At 40.4% G+C, this 17977-nt stretch overlaps 1 protein-coding gene across 1 annotated transcript; it reads right to left on the reverse strand.

Moving 5' to 3' along the window:
* Window positions 1-3290: 3290 nt before the first annotated feature.
* LOC143622295 (uncharacterized) lies at window positions 3291-5439 on the reverse strand. Its single transcript, XM_077093482.1, has one exon. The coding sequence runs from the start codon at window positions 5388-5390 to the stop codon at window positions 3453-3455; it is 1938 nt and encodes a 645-aa protein (XP_076949597.1). The 5' UTR covers window positions 5391-5439; the 3' UTR covers window positions 3291-3452.
* Window positions 5440-17977: the final 12538 nt, after the last annotated feature.

The raw sequence follows: 17977 nt of genomic DNA on the forward strand, positions 1-17977 counted from the left end.
TAAAGTCAGCTACACTGAGTGAGTTCTAGTTAATCAGGCAACATACAATACATTCACATATTTATATATACGTATCCGTAGATACATATTACATACTTAACCTGTTATCTTTCTTTCTTTCATTCATACATACATATTTTCTTTCTTTCTTTAAATGTTCATTTTACTTTACATACATACTTACACGTTTTAAAGAGCATTTCGACCTATAACCTTCGCAGATATTATTAGGGTCTGCAACCATGTAGCCTTCGCATTTATTATTAGGGTATGCAACCCTGTAACCTTCGAATATATTATTCGGGTATGCAACCATGTAACCTTCGTATATATTATTAGGGTATGCAACCCTATAACCTTCGCATATATTATTAGGGTATGCAACCCTGTAACCTTCGCATATATTAAATTTATATACTTTCAAACATACACTTAACATTTTCCATTCATACATCATTCGTAAAACATTCACATACCACACTATTACCTGGCGGCACATGCAATATCCGAAGACCGTTCACGTACCGTCAAGCATTCATTCATACATAAAATCATAGAAGGCATACACTTACCACTTAAGTTAAGTGTGTTAACTAATCTCATCGAGTATGCACACAGCCCCGTAAACAAAAACAAGGAAGTGGGGCTAGAAACTCACTTGAGCTCGGTTACGTTCACCGTTAATGGTTATCCCTTTCTTTAGTTGTGCACGGCTAACTGTATAATAGTTACGCGTATTAATTACTATCACTATCCATATCGTATTTCTAGCTTAATTATAACCCTCAACGAACGGGGGCCCGGGGGCAGCGCCCCTGGCAGCAAGGTTCTAGAGGCAGCAGCCCCTAGCGGGGTCCAAGGGGCAGAGACCCTGGCTAGGGTCGAGTCTTATCGTTAATTCGTTATGAAATCATCCTTAATTCGTTATCTGGTTCGTTGTCTTATCATAGAGAATGGTGAGTAACGAATCACCTGATTCATTATCTTAATATAACGAATTGGTGAGTAACGAATCTCCTGATTCGTTATCTTAACATAACGAATTGGTGAGTAACGAATCACTTGATTCGTTATTCTGAACATAGCGAATTGGTGAGTAACGAATGACCTAGTTCGTTATCGTAATCATAACGAACTGGGTGAGTAACGAATCACCTGATTCATTGTTTTATCATAACGAATGGACTCAGTCTTATCCGAACTTTGACTCAGAGGTCAAAGTCAAAATCGCCAAGATTACCATCGGGTCAACAGATACTAGATTCGCAATTATCATTCAAATCTTGATGAAATAACACGAAATTGGTACCATTGAGCTCGCAATCACATCGCCTACAAACCCCAATCATCCAAACATCTAAACATTACGTTCTAATAGGTGCGATTGATTCATCTATATTACGGGTTCTTTAGGTTAACAATTAACATATCAAACGTTAACGGATTTCGGTAGAATTTGTTGTGTTGGATTCGTTTTTAACATACTCAAACAGATCTATGATTTCTAGAAGTAATCCGGACCTAAACGAACAAGTTCTCGATATAAACGTACATTAAACGAGTCGGTTTACGAACACGATCTAGTATTGATGTTGTTTTGGTTCGTCACAACGTTCTAGCACCAACGGGTTCGGGTTTTCACCTTCGGATCTTGGCTCGGGTTATAGGATAGTGTTTATGTGTGTTTTTTATGGTGTAGGATATGGTGTAGAGATGGATAAAAATGGAAAGGATTAGGGTTTAAGGGGTATTTATACTCCCTTAAGCCCATGGACCTAAGGCCCATTCCATCTCTTATTCCATCTTCTAAGTCCAAGCCCGCCCTTTTATAGTTTTTTTTATCTAAACCGATGCACGACAGATTATTGAATAAACGAAATTTCATTTATTATTATAAACGAAAATAGGATGTTACATTTAAATTGTGGTGTGTGTGGATTTGTATGTGTTAATTAAGTGAACCGAAATGGCCAGTCAAAGGAGAGGATTCCCATATAGACCAATCATTTTGCTTAATTCCATGAATAGTCGTCCCAGTCCAATCGTGACGATGAGATTCAACGTCCAACGAGAACTTGACACGTTGCCTCCACATGCCAGGTTCTTGTTGGACGGTGAATCTCATCGTGAAGTGAGATTGGGAGGGGTCTTCCTTGAAAATTGACAAAGAGGTGTGTCATTTTTGGAATCTCTCACCTCTAACATGTCAATTTAGAAATTTTCCTTGATTAATTGTATTTTCGAGTAAAATATTCACCTATTTAATTAAAGAAAAATGTATCTTAACATTTGTTACCGTGCCATAGCGCTTAATATAAACATGTTTTTTATAAAATATCTAGTATAAAGGAATTTGGAAATTAAAATGTTGATTTTAAAGAAGTGAAAATAATAACGAGTGGAATAATTTTGTTCCAATGAAGATTGGGAGCCTTTCTTGGAGGGCAAAGATGGGAAGACTACCGGTTTTATGTGCATTGGCAAGGCACAATATAACGGTTGAGACGGTTTGGTGCCAGATATGTGGATATGAGGAGGAAACAGTGGAACATCTTATGATTTCGTGTTGGTTTGCTCAAGCGGTGTGGCATGGCATCGTAAGTTGGTGTTTGCTCAAGCGGTGATGCATGCATTATGATTTTGTGTTTCTCGTTTATGACAGTTGTATCCTTTCGTGGTGATCCAGCGAAATCTAATTAAAATATTTCTAATTTTCTTATTATTTTAATCGCATGGTGGTTGGTCGTCAGCCAAATAATCAGATTCTGTTATGCTGATGAATGCAAGATTTCTGGTGCCAGTCGATTGTTACATACGTGATCTTCTTGTTTTCATATATATTGTATGTTTGTATTGTAGTGTACAAGCAATTATTTTATTTTATTTTTCGGGATAATCAGATACCGAATAAACAATAAAAGTGTTTATAAACTATTAAAACTGACTACGACTATGTTTAATAGTTTACATTTTACAGATTGAAAAAACGGGTACAACGGTCTAGCTAATGATTTATGTCATGGAACCGGCTCGGAAACTCGTAAACCGAACTTGTCGAGGATTGAAATCTATAAACACATCACTTGTCGAATTAAACTGATCCCATAAAAAAACGTAATAATTATACAAATGCAAGCTAATAATAAAAAAATTACAAAATAATAAAAAGCAAAAAAGGCCCAAATTCTCTATACTCTGTTAGGATTGAAATCCATAAGCTAAAAAGAAGGTTTATGAAGTTAAAAACACAACCGCTTTTTCATTTAGAATATCATCACAATAAGCATATAAAGAAGAAAATCTTGACTATAATTTCCAATTTTTATGAATAAATACTATATACCCTAAATCACAACAAACAAGAAGCAAATAAATATATTGGCTAGCATAGTAAACTAAAACATAAAACATAAAACAAAAAAAAAACAACAAACTTAAATGATAAAATGAAGCTAATGAAAGCCCCTTGATCCTCTAGACTGATAGAGCTCCAACTTGCTTTTAGATTCCAGCAAAAGCTCCTCCATTTTGTCATCTTGAATCAAATGAGACTGTTTAGAAGCCCATTCAAGAAAAGTAAGCACTTCAGCCTTTGCAAGTTCTTCGCTATCCGCCACATGTGACGCGATATAACACAAAAGTTTCAATGAAGGAATCTGAACCATTTGCTCCCCAAAATACACCAACTGAATCAAATGCCTTGCTCCACCCGCATTCACGATAGCCTTTGAGTGATCAACATGAAGGTAGTTGTCCGTGCACGCAAATTTCGTCAATGCGACTGCAGCTTCTTTGGTTATCTCAGCCTCTCGCTCCTCCAGAAGCTGAACCAACGGTTGGATCATCCGTGACTCAGTGGCTCGAAAGGTTCTAGCCAGGTTCCCAATGGCTCGAACACATGGAAGCAAGAGTCTCGAGTCTGCTTTTTCAATAATCTGCAACAATTGCTCGATAACAGCTTTACAAGCAGGTGAATTCGGCTTGAAAGCAGCCCGCCTCAAATCAGAATCTTGCTCGGCTACACTAGTGATCTCCATAACCGCCATTGCTGAGTGGTACCTGACTTCTTCAGCGCCTTTTTCTAACAGAACCGCAAAGCAAAGTAGAGCTCGTGACTCGGTAATGGTTTTACAAATGGTGGGATTCCCTTTAGCAAGATGCCAGAGAGCGCGTGCAGCCATTGATTTCATGTAAGCTTTTGTCGCAGGCTCCTCTAGCTCCCGCCCTTTGTGTAAACTATTGGCGGAGAGTGAGAGACTTGGAGCGTGATGAACGTTCGGCTTGTGAGTCGAATTTGGCAACGATCCGTTCTGTTTAAGTCCATCTTTCATGGTCATGGTGGTTGCAACCACACTATGCATTTTAATCGGTTGTTGTTTGTTGAAACCAGACGGATGAGACACTCGGCTCTTGAACTCATCATCATATGTCGAGTTAGGATTGTTTTGATTAACACCATTAGTGTTGTTACTAGCTAAAACCACAGCATGAATTGAAGTCGGTTTGTTACTAGTAATCGCATACTTACTATGCTCTTCCACCGTCTCAAACGCGAGATGACCGACAAGCAAGCGCACAATCCCATGCTGCGCAAACAAATCCTGACACTCGGGATTATGCGCCACGAGCTCGGAAACCGCCCAGGCGACCACCGCCTGCACTTTCATAGGGCTTTCTTTCAAAATCTTAACAAACACGGAACAAACACCCGCTTGAACCATGAGCTCAACGCTCTCGAAATCCCTTCCAAGCAACCCGATGGCGGTCGCAGCGCTCTCCTGACCTTCGGGTTTCCCCTCCTTAACCAACTTCAGCAACGGCCCGACTCCGCCTTCCTCGATAATTAACTTCCCATAGCGATCGTTGTCACGCGCGAGCGACACGAGCGAGGCCGCAGCATCGGAGCGGTCATCTAACGTTCCGGTGTGCAAAATCGCAATCTGCTCCCAAATTAAACACAAAATGGGTTCATTGGCAGCGATCGGAGGAAGACCCAGGTACTCATCAGTCGAATTATTCGGGGCGGAGACACGTAGCAGCCACGACACGTCACCGATCGAATTCTCGAGCTGTAACGACATCTTACGGAAGGCGGCTGCCGGGACGAGGTTGAAGACGCGCTTGACGAAGCCGTTGTTTCGACACTTTAAGGTAAGGGAATAAGCCTTTCCTAAAACCTGTTCGGTGTCGTCGATGATGCGTCTGGCCGGACGCTCGTAGAGGTCGTTGCTGGCACGCGCGGCTTGGCGGAGGAGTCCGGCGAGTTTCTCGGTCTTGGATTTGAGTTCGGCGCATTCTTGTTTGTTGTTGCAGGCTTCGTCGGCGAGTTTGATGATTTGGTCGGATAGATGGATGGGTTTAGCTAGGATGTGTTTGACTAGGTCAGCCATGGGTTGTTTGTGGTGAGGAATGGAATGGAATGGAATGGAATGGAATGGAATTGAATTGAATTGAATTGAATTGAATTGAAGAGGTGTGATGACTAGTAGGTGTTTGTTTGGTGATTCAGAGTAGACGGGCTTTACAGGGTCAAAAGTCAATACTTGCTTTCAATTGGTCTCACATCGCATTCATACCTGTTGTTCTCAACACAACTAGTATTATTTATTTCACTTGGGTTTACTATATTATTTTAATATATTTAACGAAACAGTGATTGATTTGCTAGAGTGATTCTGAATGTTCGGGCATAATAAAAGACATTGTTTTTTTTTATATATACTTATATTCATTTGTTATATTAGTTTTACTATTTTTTATGTTAAGATATGTTTATAGATATAGATGCTCGACACCTTGCTGGTGGTGGTTATTATAAATTAATAATAGATGCCGTTGAAAGAAAGATGATTATTAAAGTGACTTTATACTATGGATCTTTCTTAATTGAGTAAAAAGAACTAATCATGGAAAATCATTAATAGACAGACTCTACACATGAATCTTTCTCGTAACGGCCATTTTCATTTATATTTATATATATATATATAACATGGGATTTAAACTTTCTTCACTTATCAAATACACAAAATTTTATCGAATACTATAATATCATTAGGCCAATGACACTTTGATTTATAAGACTTTTACCAAATATCACAAATTCATGTTATATTGTTGCTAAGTTTTATTTTCGAAATCTTTTAATTGCATCTGATTTTTTCAAAAAAGTTTTCATGTCATGTTCAATACAGACTGTGATTTATCAAACAACATTAATTAGGATTGTATAATATTTATCCCACAAGTTTTCTAAAAAACGCTTTGCCATGGTAAAAAGAAAGTTTCGTTAGTCAACGGTCTTTTTTACGATATAAGAAAGTTTATCACAAAAAGACATAATAATATTGTAGTAATACTAATACCGTAAGTTTTTAACGATATCTCTTTATTCACAAAACTCTTTTCACAATATATATACTTTCTCAATGTTGTAGGTTATTTTCAACATGGCAGACCTACATAGTTCAAAGAGAGTTTACAAGAACTCCTTAAGTGTTGTTTGTTTCCTGAAAAATGTTTGCGCAGCCTTTTTTGTCTGCGCGCGCGCAGACCACGTGCAGATATTGTCATATGTAGATTGTTTGTTTTCTCGAAGACGTTTCACTAAAAAACGTTTGTGTAAGCTCTTCTTGATGCAAACTTGACTCATCCAGTTTTGAGATCTTCTAAGATCTGTAGAGGGTTAAAACACTACACCCAACCAACACCCATTGTTCACCACCACCCACTCACCATCCACCACCCACTCATCGTCCACCACAACCGCCACCACCTATCGTTCGCCACCACCACCGTCTACCCCCCACCACCTACCGTTCACCACTACCACTGATCACAGTCTACACCCACCACTCACCCACCTCCCGCCACCACCAGCGTCCACCACCCACCACCATCGTCAGCCACCACCACCGTTCACCACCCGCCATCACCGTTCGCCACCACCACCGTCTACCACCATCGTCCAACACCACCATTGCCCACCTCCCACCGCCTCTTTCTACCACCGCCCACCACCATTGTCCCCCTCCCACCGCCTCTTTCTACCACCGCCTTCTGCCACCACTGTCACCGTCCACCACCACCACCCACCGTCCACCGCCACCGCCACCACTACCACTATCACCATTCAACACCATCATCACTCACTACCACAGTTCATACACCACAATCACTTTATTTTAGACAGTCTGTAAACGTTAAAAAACAAACAGTCTTCTTTCATACTGCAAAGATTTTGTCCACCTCTTCTTCTACAAATATATGTAGATGCGATCCTCGGAATACAGAGTTTCTAAATGATATTAGAACATTATATATAAAACTAAAGTGGTCCCCTTATAAAATATAAGGATGAACCCCTAACAAAATTAAACTAAGTGATGTAGTTGACAATGCATAGGTTTATAACTAACTATAAGGTCTTGAGTTTGATTATTGTTTATGGCATCTTTTCAACCACTTTTTTATATGTTTAAAAAAAAGAAGTATCATTAAAATCATTCACATTCAATCTCTTATTTTCAACTAAAAAATTACATTAAAATCACTACATTTTCTCTATTTTTAATTAAATAATATTTTTTACACATTTATAATTATCATTTTTTTTTCCTTCACTCATAATCACTTTCAAAATATATTAAAAAATTATAGGGTGTGAATAGTAGCTTTTCAAATATACATAAAAATCACTACATTTCTTTCTCCATTCACAACATTCTAAACCACTCCCTACATTATAAAAACTTCACTCACAATTTTTAATGTATAGAATGTGAATGCTCTAAGGTTTCTTTTATAAAACTTTGAAACACAGTCGCTACTCTCTAGTACTCCCTCCACCTTTGCACGCCATGCAAAACAAGAGAAGTCAACTTGCCTCAGCTCTAGCCCTTGTCGCTCTACACCCCGGACAACCACCCGGTCCACTCTAGACCCTACCACCAGGTTTCTTTGTTAATTGTTACTTTAAATTCTTTAATTATTTAATTATATTGAAAGTTTGTTTACATATTAATTTGTTAATTTCTTTAATTCTTTGTTTCCATGTTAGTTTGTTAATTTGTTAGGTTTAAGTACTTTGTATAGTTATTACATGGTTTAATTGTATATAAACAAATTCATGATCATTAAATTCATTTTTTTATATATAAATTTGATGATTTTGTTAGTGCGGTTATTGAACCTTACCTGACCCGAACTTTCAAACCGATCCAAATTTTTTTATGCACGGCCATATAAAATTGAAGCATTTAAAAACAATGACCCCTAAAAAAATTCATGGATCACCATCGAATCTTTCCAGTTATGGTTTATTGGCGCCTTTAGATGTGTTTTAATTCTTTGATTGTATGTTTTTTATTCTTTTGCCTCCATAAAATCGTATAAAGTGCATATCTTGTGAGTTTGTTCAATATGCAATAATTTACGTGTTTTGCTATTTTATATGTTTAGAGCATATTAATTAAATTTTTATGTGTGTCCTGATAGATTAACAGATTGTGTTGCCTTTGATAAGCTTGTGCACTTATTTGAGTTTATTCGTTATTAGACTTGTGATGTTGTTTTTCTAAGATTTTACTTTTTGATAATTTACATGTTTATCTTTTCCGGTTAAACCGCTTTATAGTATATCGGTCGGGTTTTTATTAAACCGGGTTAAATATATATAAAAACTCATCATTTTGTACTAATAGCCTAAATCCTAATAGGGCTGAATTCAAGGAGACATGTGGGTTCATTTTATGGAAGGGAGAGCCTTGAAGGTAGATGTGGGGTAAGTTCCTTGATGGCACCAGCAGGATTCGACGAAGGGACCTTCGGTGTGAAAGAAATGAAGAATTACCAAACGTCAACTAGTTAACAACTCACTATTTTATATATGTTTATACCGGCTTTCATTCTTATATTATGAGATTATTTTAATATTTATATATATTTTTTGGCTTTTAATTTTATTTATTGTAAGAAAGTTAATAATATACTTAGGATTTAATGATAACTCTGAGATGTTATAACCCAGTTTAAAAGCTTTATAGGTTTGGTGAGACTCGTGCCACTTACTTATTTTTTTTTACTATAACATTGTTTCTTAATTATAAATAACATCTTCTAAAAAAATAATAAGATATTAAGTTTTAGTATATCCCTATTTTATAGGATTTTTATATCAAATATTTGGTGAGATTAATTTTCAATTTAATGAGATGTTATAATCTTAAGGACTATTTGGGTTTGGTGAGACTGATAAGTTAATCACAATTCAAAATATATTCCTTGAAGTTTTTGCACTATCTTTTCTCTCTCAAAACTAGTTGTTTATTCTCACGTCGGAGGGTGGTCTAAGAAGAGACCTCTCTCTCCGATGAGCCTAATCGGTGCTTTGTTTTGTAGGTTGTTGCTACAACAAAGATAAGACCAATGATAGTGAATGGACTGGTTAGGCTAAGAGGCTTCAAGGGTTCAGGTTAGCCTAACGCAGGTCGTGGTGTCCCTCTACGTTTGCAAAACGTAGAAGGAGGTTCACTAGTTAGTTGTTTGTTGTTATAGCTCACCGAAGATCAAGAACCGTGATGTTTGGAATCGGTTTTAGGATGATGTTTTTAGTGATGCTATGAAGTTATTGAAGTAAGAAAGAAATAAGCTAAGAGCATATTAGGAAGAAGGGAAGATTTGGGAGATGGTGTTATCTGCCCAGATCTTGTTGTGTTTATGTTTAATGCTAAGTTATCTATTTATATGAAGAAGATCTAAGCCTTTTAGTCTAGTTAACTAAACTAGTTAGCCTCTTGTTTGCATAGAGAGTTGACCTTTATGGGCAGGAAGGCTTGGACTGCTGGTCCATAGCTTAAAATAATAATACTTTATCTGAGTATGTACTTTGGTCAGAGGAGAACAGTGATTTGACATCGTACTGTAGCACGTGGGTACTTGTTTACATAAGTTTGGGTGGGAAACGAAGTTTTTAACCCTTTTAGCGTTAATGTGTTTCAACCATTTTATTATTTCCTTGGGCTACCCCCGTCATCAGCCTCCCAAGTCAGAGGTTTTTGAGGAGTATGCTCAAGGGCTTCTGACTTTTGCACACGTTTTGTTTATTGCTTAAAGGCTTCAAGGCTTGAAGGCTCCGAAGCTTTGTTCAGTTTTGGTTATTTTTTGAATTATTGATGTAACAGTTGATGTGATTGTAACTGTCAGATTGCGGTTTCCAATAACTGCTTTTCATTAATAGTTATTAACTAAATAACTATTCACTTTCTTCCAGATTTGTTTAACACTTTCCACCATTAACACTTTCAAGTTTTCTTCGATCCATTACCAGGTTAGTCTCGATCCTTCATCTTTCTTTCGAAATTATGGTTGCCAAAAAGGATCTTCCGATCAGTTTTTCCCGATTGACCCAAGAGGAGGTCTAATCGTTTTGTATTGAATGGGGGATAGGGTTAAAATACAAGCCGATTGCTCCGCCGGTCGACTCTTCCATTGATCGTTGTCCGGCGGGTTTTATCGCTTTATATTGCCGTCATTTCGAATTTTCTAACCTCCGACACCCTTTTTCGGTTTTTGTTCTTAATGCTTTGGAGTATTATCGTATATCATTTGGCCAAATCCATCCGTTAGGGCTTGCTAGGGTTCTGCACTTTGAAGTTTTGTGTAGAGCCCTAGGTTATGACCCTTCGCTGTTGAACTTTCGCCGTTTCTTTCGCTTAGCGAAAAATGGTGATTGGTATACGTTCGAGCATACCAAGGTTGATGTATGTTTGGTTTCCTCGGCGGTTACGACCCTCGGTTCTTGGAAAGACCAGTTTTTCTTTGTTTCTGATTCTATCCTTCCGTTTAAACCCATTTGGAGACAACCCGAAGTCGTTCTAAATGAACCGGAGCCGGCCGAATCTGAGTTAAACGAAGCCTTTTTGAAATCCATTGGAACATGTCCTTCGCGTCTTCACCCTCTCCCCGAACATCTTCTTGTTTTGTTAGGAATTAGCAAACTCTGGGATAAGCCTAATCGGGATCCCGTGCTTATGAAGGATAATAAGGGTATGCATTTGTTCTTCCCACTTTTGCTTCATCTTGTTGATATATTTATTAACGGATTTCTTTTGTGTTTGCAGTCATGTCTGCTTTGGAATTCCTAAAGTGTGATGACACTTCCGACGTTGCTTTTACTGATGTTGCAGCCGTTGTTGGAGAGGATTCGGTTGTTTGAGGGAAAGAGGGTCGATTTAAGGATACTGAGTATGCTGGGGTTGCCAATGTTAAAAGGTTCACCAAGACCGTTGTTCCAAAATCTTCCACTCGTCGTTCTACACGACGTTTGCTGAAGTCTGTTGCTACCTCATCCTCTCATGAGCCAGTTGAGGTTAGTGATGACATTCAAGCCTCTGAAGACCAGGGTCCGACTATGGAGGTTGAGAAGGAACAGGGGTTGGTGGTTTCTAAGAAGAAGAAGCCGACTGGCAAGAAGGTTGAGATGCCAGTCGTTCAAGGGTTGGACGGGAATGCCGTTTATGTGCCGGAATGGAGTGTCAGGGTTGGGGATTCTTTCAAGGATCCTGAAGTTTGTGCCGATGCTTTAGCCCACTTTGCTCCTCCGGGGGTTCGTGATACTATCTCCAAGATGGAAGGTGACTCCTTGTTGTCCAGGTTGATATTGAACTCCTGTAACGTTTCTGCCCTTTTGGTGGAAGGTGTCACCCGCTTTAGGAAAGGGATGGAGGAGTATGAGGAGTTCATGAAGACGAATGAGAAGATGAAGGCCTCTATGGCGGCCATGAAGAAATATGTTGAAGGTTTTTCTGAGAAGGAAGAGGTGTATGTGAAACGGATTGATGAGTTGTCTCGTGGCCATGAGATTGAGATGGCAGGGTTGAAGAAAGCCATGGAGGCTGATAAGGCCAAGTTGAATGCTGACCGTGAAGCTTTTGAGATGCAGAAGAGAGCCTTCGAGATGGAGAAGGAAGGCTTGAAAGCTTCGGTTACTCAGACTTCTGAAGATAACAAGTGGTTGATCGAGCATGGGTTTCAGCAGGTTGTATCCTATTTGCTTCATTCTAAGGAGTTTAACTCGGTGCTGGGTGATGTTTACACGAAGCTTCTAGGTCATGGAAAGCATTTGGGTTTCATTGCAGGCTTCCATCATCACGAAACCGGTCAGCCTATGGAGCAGTCTCCTTTGTTCAACCCTAAAGCCTACAAGCTTTTCACCAGTTTAGTTCACGCGATGGAGAGGCTTACTTACCCTTATGTGGGTGCAGTTTCATCTTGCTATGGTAAGCCACTTTCGGTTTTGCAGGGTTTGAAACCAGCCGGCCTTGATGAGAAGGTTGCCAAAGAGGTCATTGAGTCTTTGTCGAAGAAACGTTCCCGTTCTGGTGATAGTGAAGAGACCTTATCTGGGGGAAGCGACGTGTCTCATGTGGCAAGCCTCGAAGGCTCGGCTGTTGCTGATGTTGTCCCACAAGTCAAGAAGTCCAAGAAGGCTAAAGGTGGTAAGGCTAGTACCTCAAAGCCTGTTTCTGATGTCTGAACACTTTTATTCGTAGCTTTCTTAGCACCTTAAAACAATGTTATGTAATGCTTAAACAATGTAGGTTTGGTATGGAACTCTTAAAGTTCCTGCCTTGTGGTTGTGTTTGGCCTTTACGGCCTTTGAACATTTTCTTGGGAATCCATGTGGTTTCCTTGTTTTAGCCTTAATCGGCTTATTATGTATGGATGCTATTTAGTTTATGGCCTTAGAAAGGCCTTGTTTATGAACCTATGATGTTCTATGTATTTGTGTGTTGATTGCTTGTCTTGTTAGTTTGATGTGATTTTAGCTAACTTTTCCTTAAGAAGTTTTAGTGCTGCAGTCACTTTTAGCTTCAAGGCTTCGTTAGGTAAAAAGCACATGTTGGCTATCCTTTATATCACTACTTAGTGTATGTTTTTTTTTGTTTTCGTAAACTGTTTTGAAGTTTAAGGAACGAATTGGTGTAGGTTGTTCAGACCTGTCTATGAGACAAGTTTTGGTTGAAAAAATTTTCTAAGTCTCATGGAGTCGAATTGATATAGGTACTCACCCCTTATATAGATCCATTTACCCCTTGAACCTATTGAGCGATGTGGCTTGGGAGCTCATCCCCTTACACGGCCCTTTCCATGGAGTTTCTTGCTAGGTTCTCAACCTGATTATGGGATAGTAAAGACAAGTTATGAAAAAGTTTATCATTCATTCAAGAGGTTGTTGTTTCACAAAAAGGGGAATTATGCATCTCTTGAAATACATTTTTACATTTTGACTAGGCATGGAACCTTCTACGGGTTTTGCCGTTCCAGTGTCTTGGAAGCTTTTTGCCTTCTGTGTCGGCCAGCTTGTAGGATCCACCCTTGTGAGCTTCGAGGATTGTGTATGGTCCTTCCCACTTTGGGCCGAGCTTTCCTTGGTTTTCTTTCTTACTGGCCTCGTTGTTTCGTAGTACAAGGTATCCAGGCTTGAAGCGTTCATGCTTTACTCTTGCATTGTAATAAGCTTCCATTTTTTGCTTGTACTTAGCCTCCTGTATTGTGGCATGATCACGAATTTCTTCGAGGAGTTGCAAATTCAACATGGTCTCATTGTTGTTTGCTTCGAGATCCATGTTGAGTGTTCTTTAAGTCACAACTCCGACTTCGGCCGGAATTACAGCTTCCGATCCGAACACTAGGCTGTAAGGTGTTCGTTTGTGGCTTGTTTTTTCGGTTGTTCTTATTTCCCATAGAACGTTTGGGAGTTCTTCAAGCCAGTTGTTGTCATGCCTTCCCAACCTTGTTTTGATTCCTTCAACGATGGTTCTGTTTGTTCTTTCAACTTGGCCGTTGGATTGTGGGTATGCGACTGAGCTGAATACTTGAGTGATTCTGAATTCTTTGCACCATGTGCTGAAAGGCTTCTCAGCGAATTGTTTCCCATTATCCGTGACCAATACCCCTAGCAGCCCATAACGGCAAATGATGGTTTCCCACACGAAGTCAATAAATTGTTTGCCCGTTATTTTTACAAGTGGTTTGACTTCAGGCCACTTGGTAAAGTAGTCGACAGCTACTAGCAAGAATTTTACCCCACCTTTGGCCGGTGGGAATGGACCAACAATATCCATTCCCCATTTGTGAAATGGCCAAGCCGAGGAGATGGGGACTAGATCGTGCTTAGGGCTTTTAGGAACCGGTGCATGAATTTGACAGGCTTCACACTTCTTGAGTTGTTCCGTTGCATCTCGGTGCATGGTAGGCCAGAAGTATCCAAGGTTCATCAGTTTGCAACCACCGTTCTTGGCCCAAAATGAGCTCCACATATACCCTCGTGAAACTCTTTGATCAGATATTGGCTTTGTTCGGGTCCTACACATCTCAGTAGTGGTGCAAGGTAAGCCTTTTTATAAAGTGTTTCTCCTTGTAACACATACTGCCTGGATTTGATTCGAACCCTTTCAGCCTCAGTCTGGTCCAAAGGTAACTCACCATTCTTGAGGAACCTTTCTATGGGAGTCATCCAATTGGGACCTTCAGTTATTACATCTTGAACCTCCAGTTCTTGTATTGAAGGAGTCTTCAGCACCTCCACCAGTACTTTCTTGGTGAGGTGTGCAAAAGTGAGGGATGCTAGTTTGCTCAGGGCATCGGCTCTTTTGTTTTGTGATCTTGGGACTTGTTTGATGGTGCATTCTTGAAACGTGGTCATCAACCCTTTTGCCTTTTCACGGTATTTCTTCATGTTGGGCTCTTTGGCTACATAGCTGTCATTGACTTGACTTGAAACAAGCAACGAGTCTGTGAAGACTTGTAGCTTTTGGATCTTCATTTCTTTGGCAATCTTCAGACCAACAATCAATGCCTCGTACTCAGCTTCGTTGTTGGTGGTCTGAAATTCAAGTCGAAGAGCATATGTAAATTCTAACCCTTCAGGGTTGATTAAAACGAGTCCAGCTCCTGACCCTTCAATGCTGGAAGCTCCATCGGTAAAAAGCTTCCAGGCTTCAGGGTCAGAAGGTTCAGTGGCAGTTGTGTGTATTTTAGGAATGACTTGTTTTGGGATTTCTACAATGAAGTCCGCCAAGACTTGGGCTTTGATAGCTTTCCTTGGGACAAAGGTGATGTTATGTTCACCTAGCTCCACAGCCCATTTGGCCAATCGGCCTGAATTTTTCAGTTTTTCAAGCACACTTTTGATGGGTTGGTCAGTGACCACTTGTATAAGGTGTGCTTGAAAGTACCTTCGAAGCCTTCTGGCCGTTTGAATTAAGGCCAGAGCAAGTTTTTTCAGAGGAGGATATTTGACCTCTGCCAGTTTTAGTGTTTTACTAAAGAAATAAACGGGTACCTGAACTTTGTCTCGTTCGATGGTTAGAACCGCGCTTAATGCTTCTTCAGCAACAAAGAGATAGATAGATAGATATCAATTCTCCCATTTCAGGGGCTGCAATAGCTGGAAGTGAAGCAAAGTGTTGCTTCATTCGGTTGAAGGCTTCTTCTGCTTCTTCCGTCCATCTGAAATCTTTCTTGTCGGTGCAACCCTTTAGTGTTTTGAAAAAGGGTAGGGACTTCTCGGCAAGCTTGGAGGTAAAACGTTTCAAGGCTGCAAGCCTTCCATTTAGACTTTCCACGTCTTTTTTGCTTTGTGGAGATTTGGTTTCGAGAACAGCCCTGATTTTGTTAGGATTAGCTTTTATACTTTGTTTTCCCACAATGTGTCCCAAAAACTTGCCTTCTTCGAACCCGAATGAGCACTTTCCCGGGTTAAGCTTCAAGTTGATCTTTCTCAAGTTTTGGAAGGTTTCTAGTATGACTTCGAGCATTTGATGCTCGGTTTTGCTTTTGATTACTAGATCATCAACATAAGCTTCCAAGTTTTTGCTAATTTGGCTAGCAAATGCTTTATCGATTAAACGTTGGTAGGTTGCACCGGCATTTCGTAGGCCGAAGGGCATCTTTTGGTAACAGAAAATATCCTTGTCCGTGTGGAAAGAGGTTTTTTCCACTTCTTCCACTTTCATGAGAATCTGATGGTAACCCTTGTAAGCGTCGAGAAAACACTTAAAGGGATGGCCGGTTAGAGAGTCAACCTTGAGGTCCATCTCGGGTAAGGGATAGCAATCCTTCGGACATGCTTTGTTTAAGTCTTTGAAGTCGATGCACATCCTCCAAGACTTGTCAGGCTTTCGAACCATGACCGGATTAGCCACCCAAGATTGGTACTTGACCTCACGTAGGATCCGGCTTGTACAAGCTTTTCAACCTCTTGGCATGCTGCCAAGATTCTTTCTGGAGCCAGGCTCCGTTTCTTTTGGACAACAGGTTTAACATCGGGAGGTATTTTCAGCTCATGTTCTGCAATGCTTCGAGGGATGCCTGTCATGTCTTCCGGGCACCAAGCAAAAACGTCGCTGTTGTTCATCAACAGCTTTTCAAGGTGTGAAAGTGTTTCTTTGGAGAGGCTTGTGTTTACCCGTACCTTTTGTTCAGGGTACTTGGGGTTTTATGATTAAGCCTTGTTCTTCGTGTTTGCTTTTAGATCTTTCCCCTTCAACCGCGTAAACTCTTGGGTAGGTTGAAGGGTTGCAATTCCCATGTCGGTGGGAAACTTTACAGCACCTTGACCAACCGAGACAGCCATGTTGAATGCACATTGCCCAGGCCTTCCTATGATTATATCATAGCTGGAAGGTTTGTTGATAACTATAAAAGTAAGTGGTTTGGTTTTCTTCATCCTGCCTTCACTAAAACAGACATCAAGGGTTAGCTGGCCTAAAGGCTTCAAGGGTACGTCGCGATACCTTTTATAGATGACTCAGAGGGTTGAAGCCTTGAACGCTCTTCCTTGCTCAGCCTGTTGAAGAATCTTTCATACATGATCTCTGTGGCCCCCCCTGTGTCGATGTAGGCTTTGCTTGTTTGGAGTGTTCCCACGTTTGCTTCCACCATTAGAGGGTTTGAGAGTAAGTTACCTTGAGGCGGTGGGAAGCAGATGCATTGAAGCTCCCAAGCTTCCAAGCGTTGTCGTTTGTGGGGAATACCTTGGTCTATATTCACCATATTTACTTCTTTGCTTTTTCTTTCTGCCATCTTGTCTTTGACCCCTTTCACCAAATGAGCCAATTCTCCAGACTTAACGGCTTCCTCAATTCTTCTCTTGAGTTGAAAGCAATCGTTCGTGTGGTGACCTTTTTCATCGTGAAACTCACAGAACTGAGTGGAGTTTTCGTTCTTCTTGCTCTTGGGCAAGGGTCGAGGAGGTCGGAAGTTGTGTTTTACTTCTTCAGTGGCAAGGATCTCCTGAGGGGTTTTGGTTAAGGCTGTGAAGTTCACAGTCTTTTCCCTGCTTGAAGGGTTCCGACCTTCAGGCCTTCGTTGATCTGAGCTCCTTGGATATTTATCATAGGGATTGTAGTTCCCTCTCTTTCGGTTGGGGTTGTTGCCTCGCCAACTAGGAGCTCTTTTTCGTTGCTCTTTAAAATCAACGGCCTCCTCGCCTCGAATATGTGCCTCGGCTCGTTCAAGAGCTTCTTCATGGGTTTTAGGCAGGCACTTGTTAAAGTCCCTTGTGAGGTGCTTGGAGGTGATGGCGTTCATGAAGCCTGTCACCCTCATTTTTTCGTCAGCCCCCACATATTGTAACATTTCTTTCTTATACCTTTCGATGAAGTCTCGAAGGTTTTCATCATCTTTTTGTTTTATCTGAAAAATGACCGTGGCGCCCTTGACGTACCTTCTTTGATGTGAGAAGTGGGCCAAGAAGCCCTTGCTCAGATCGTCGAAGCTTCGAACGCTTTGAGCAGGAAGGTCGTTGAACCATATTCTTTCCGATCCGACTAACGTTTGCATGAACATCAAGCAACACTCAGCATGGGACCATTTTTCAATTCTGGCTGCCCCAGTGGAGACCTGAAGGTGGTCTTCGGGATCTTCAGTCCCATCATACGTTTTGTACATGGGGTGGCATCTTGATTTTTGT

Source organism: Bidens hawaiensis, unplaced genomic scaffold (genome assembly GCF_021521415.1).
Source record: "Bidens hawaiensis isolate Kalapana, Puna unplaced genomic scaffold, B.hawaiensis_p1.1 tig00003115_1, whole genome shotgun sequence".
Classification (NCBI taxonomy): Eukaryota; Viridiplantae; Streptophyta; class Magnoliopsida; order Asterales; family Asteraceae; genus Bidens; species Bidens hawaiensis.

Bases quoted from the DNA above. Each gene is read 5' to 3' on its own strand.
- LOC143622295 (XM_077093482.1), bottom strand. From the start codon at position 5,390: ATGGCTGACCTAGTCAAACACATCCTAGCTAAACCCATCCATCTATCC.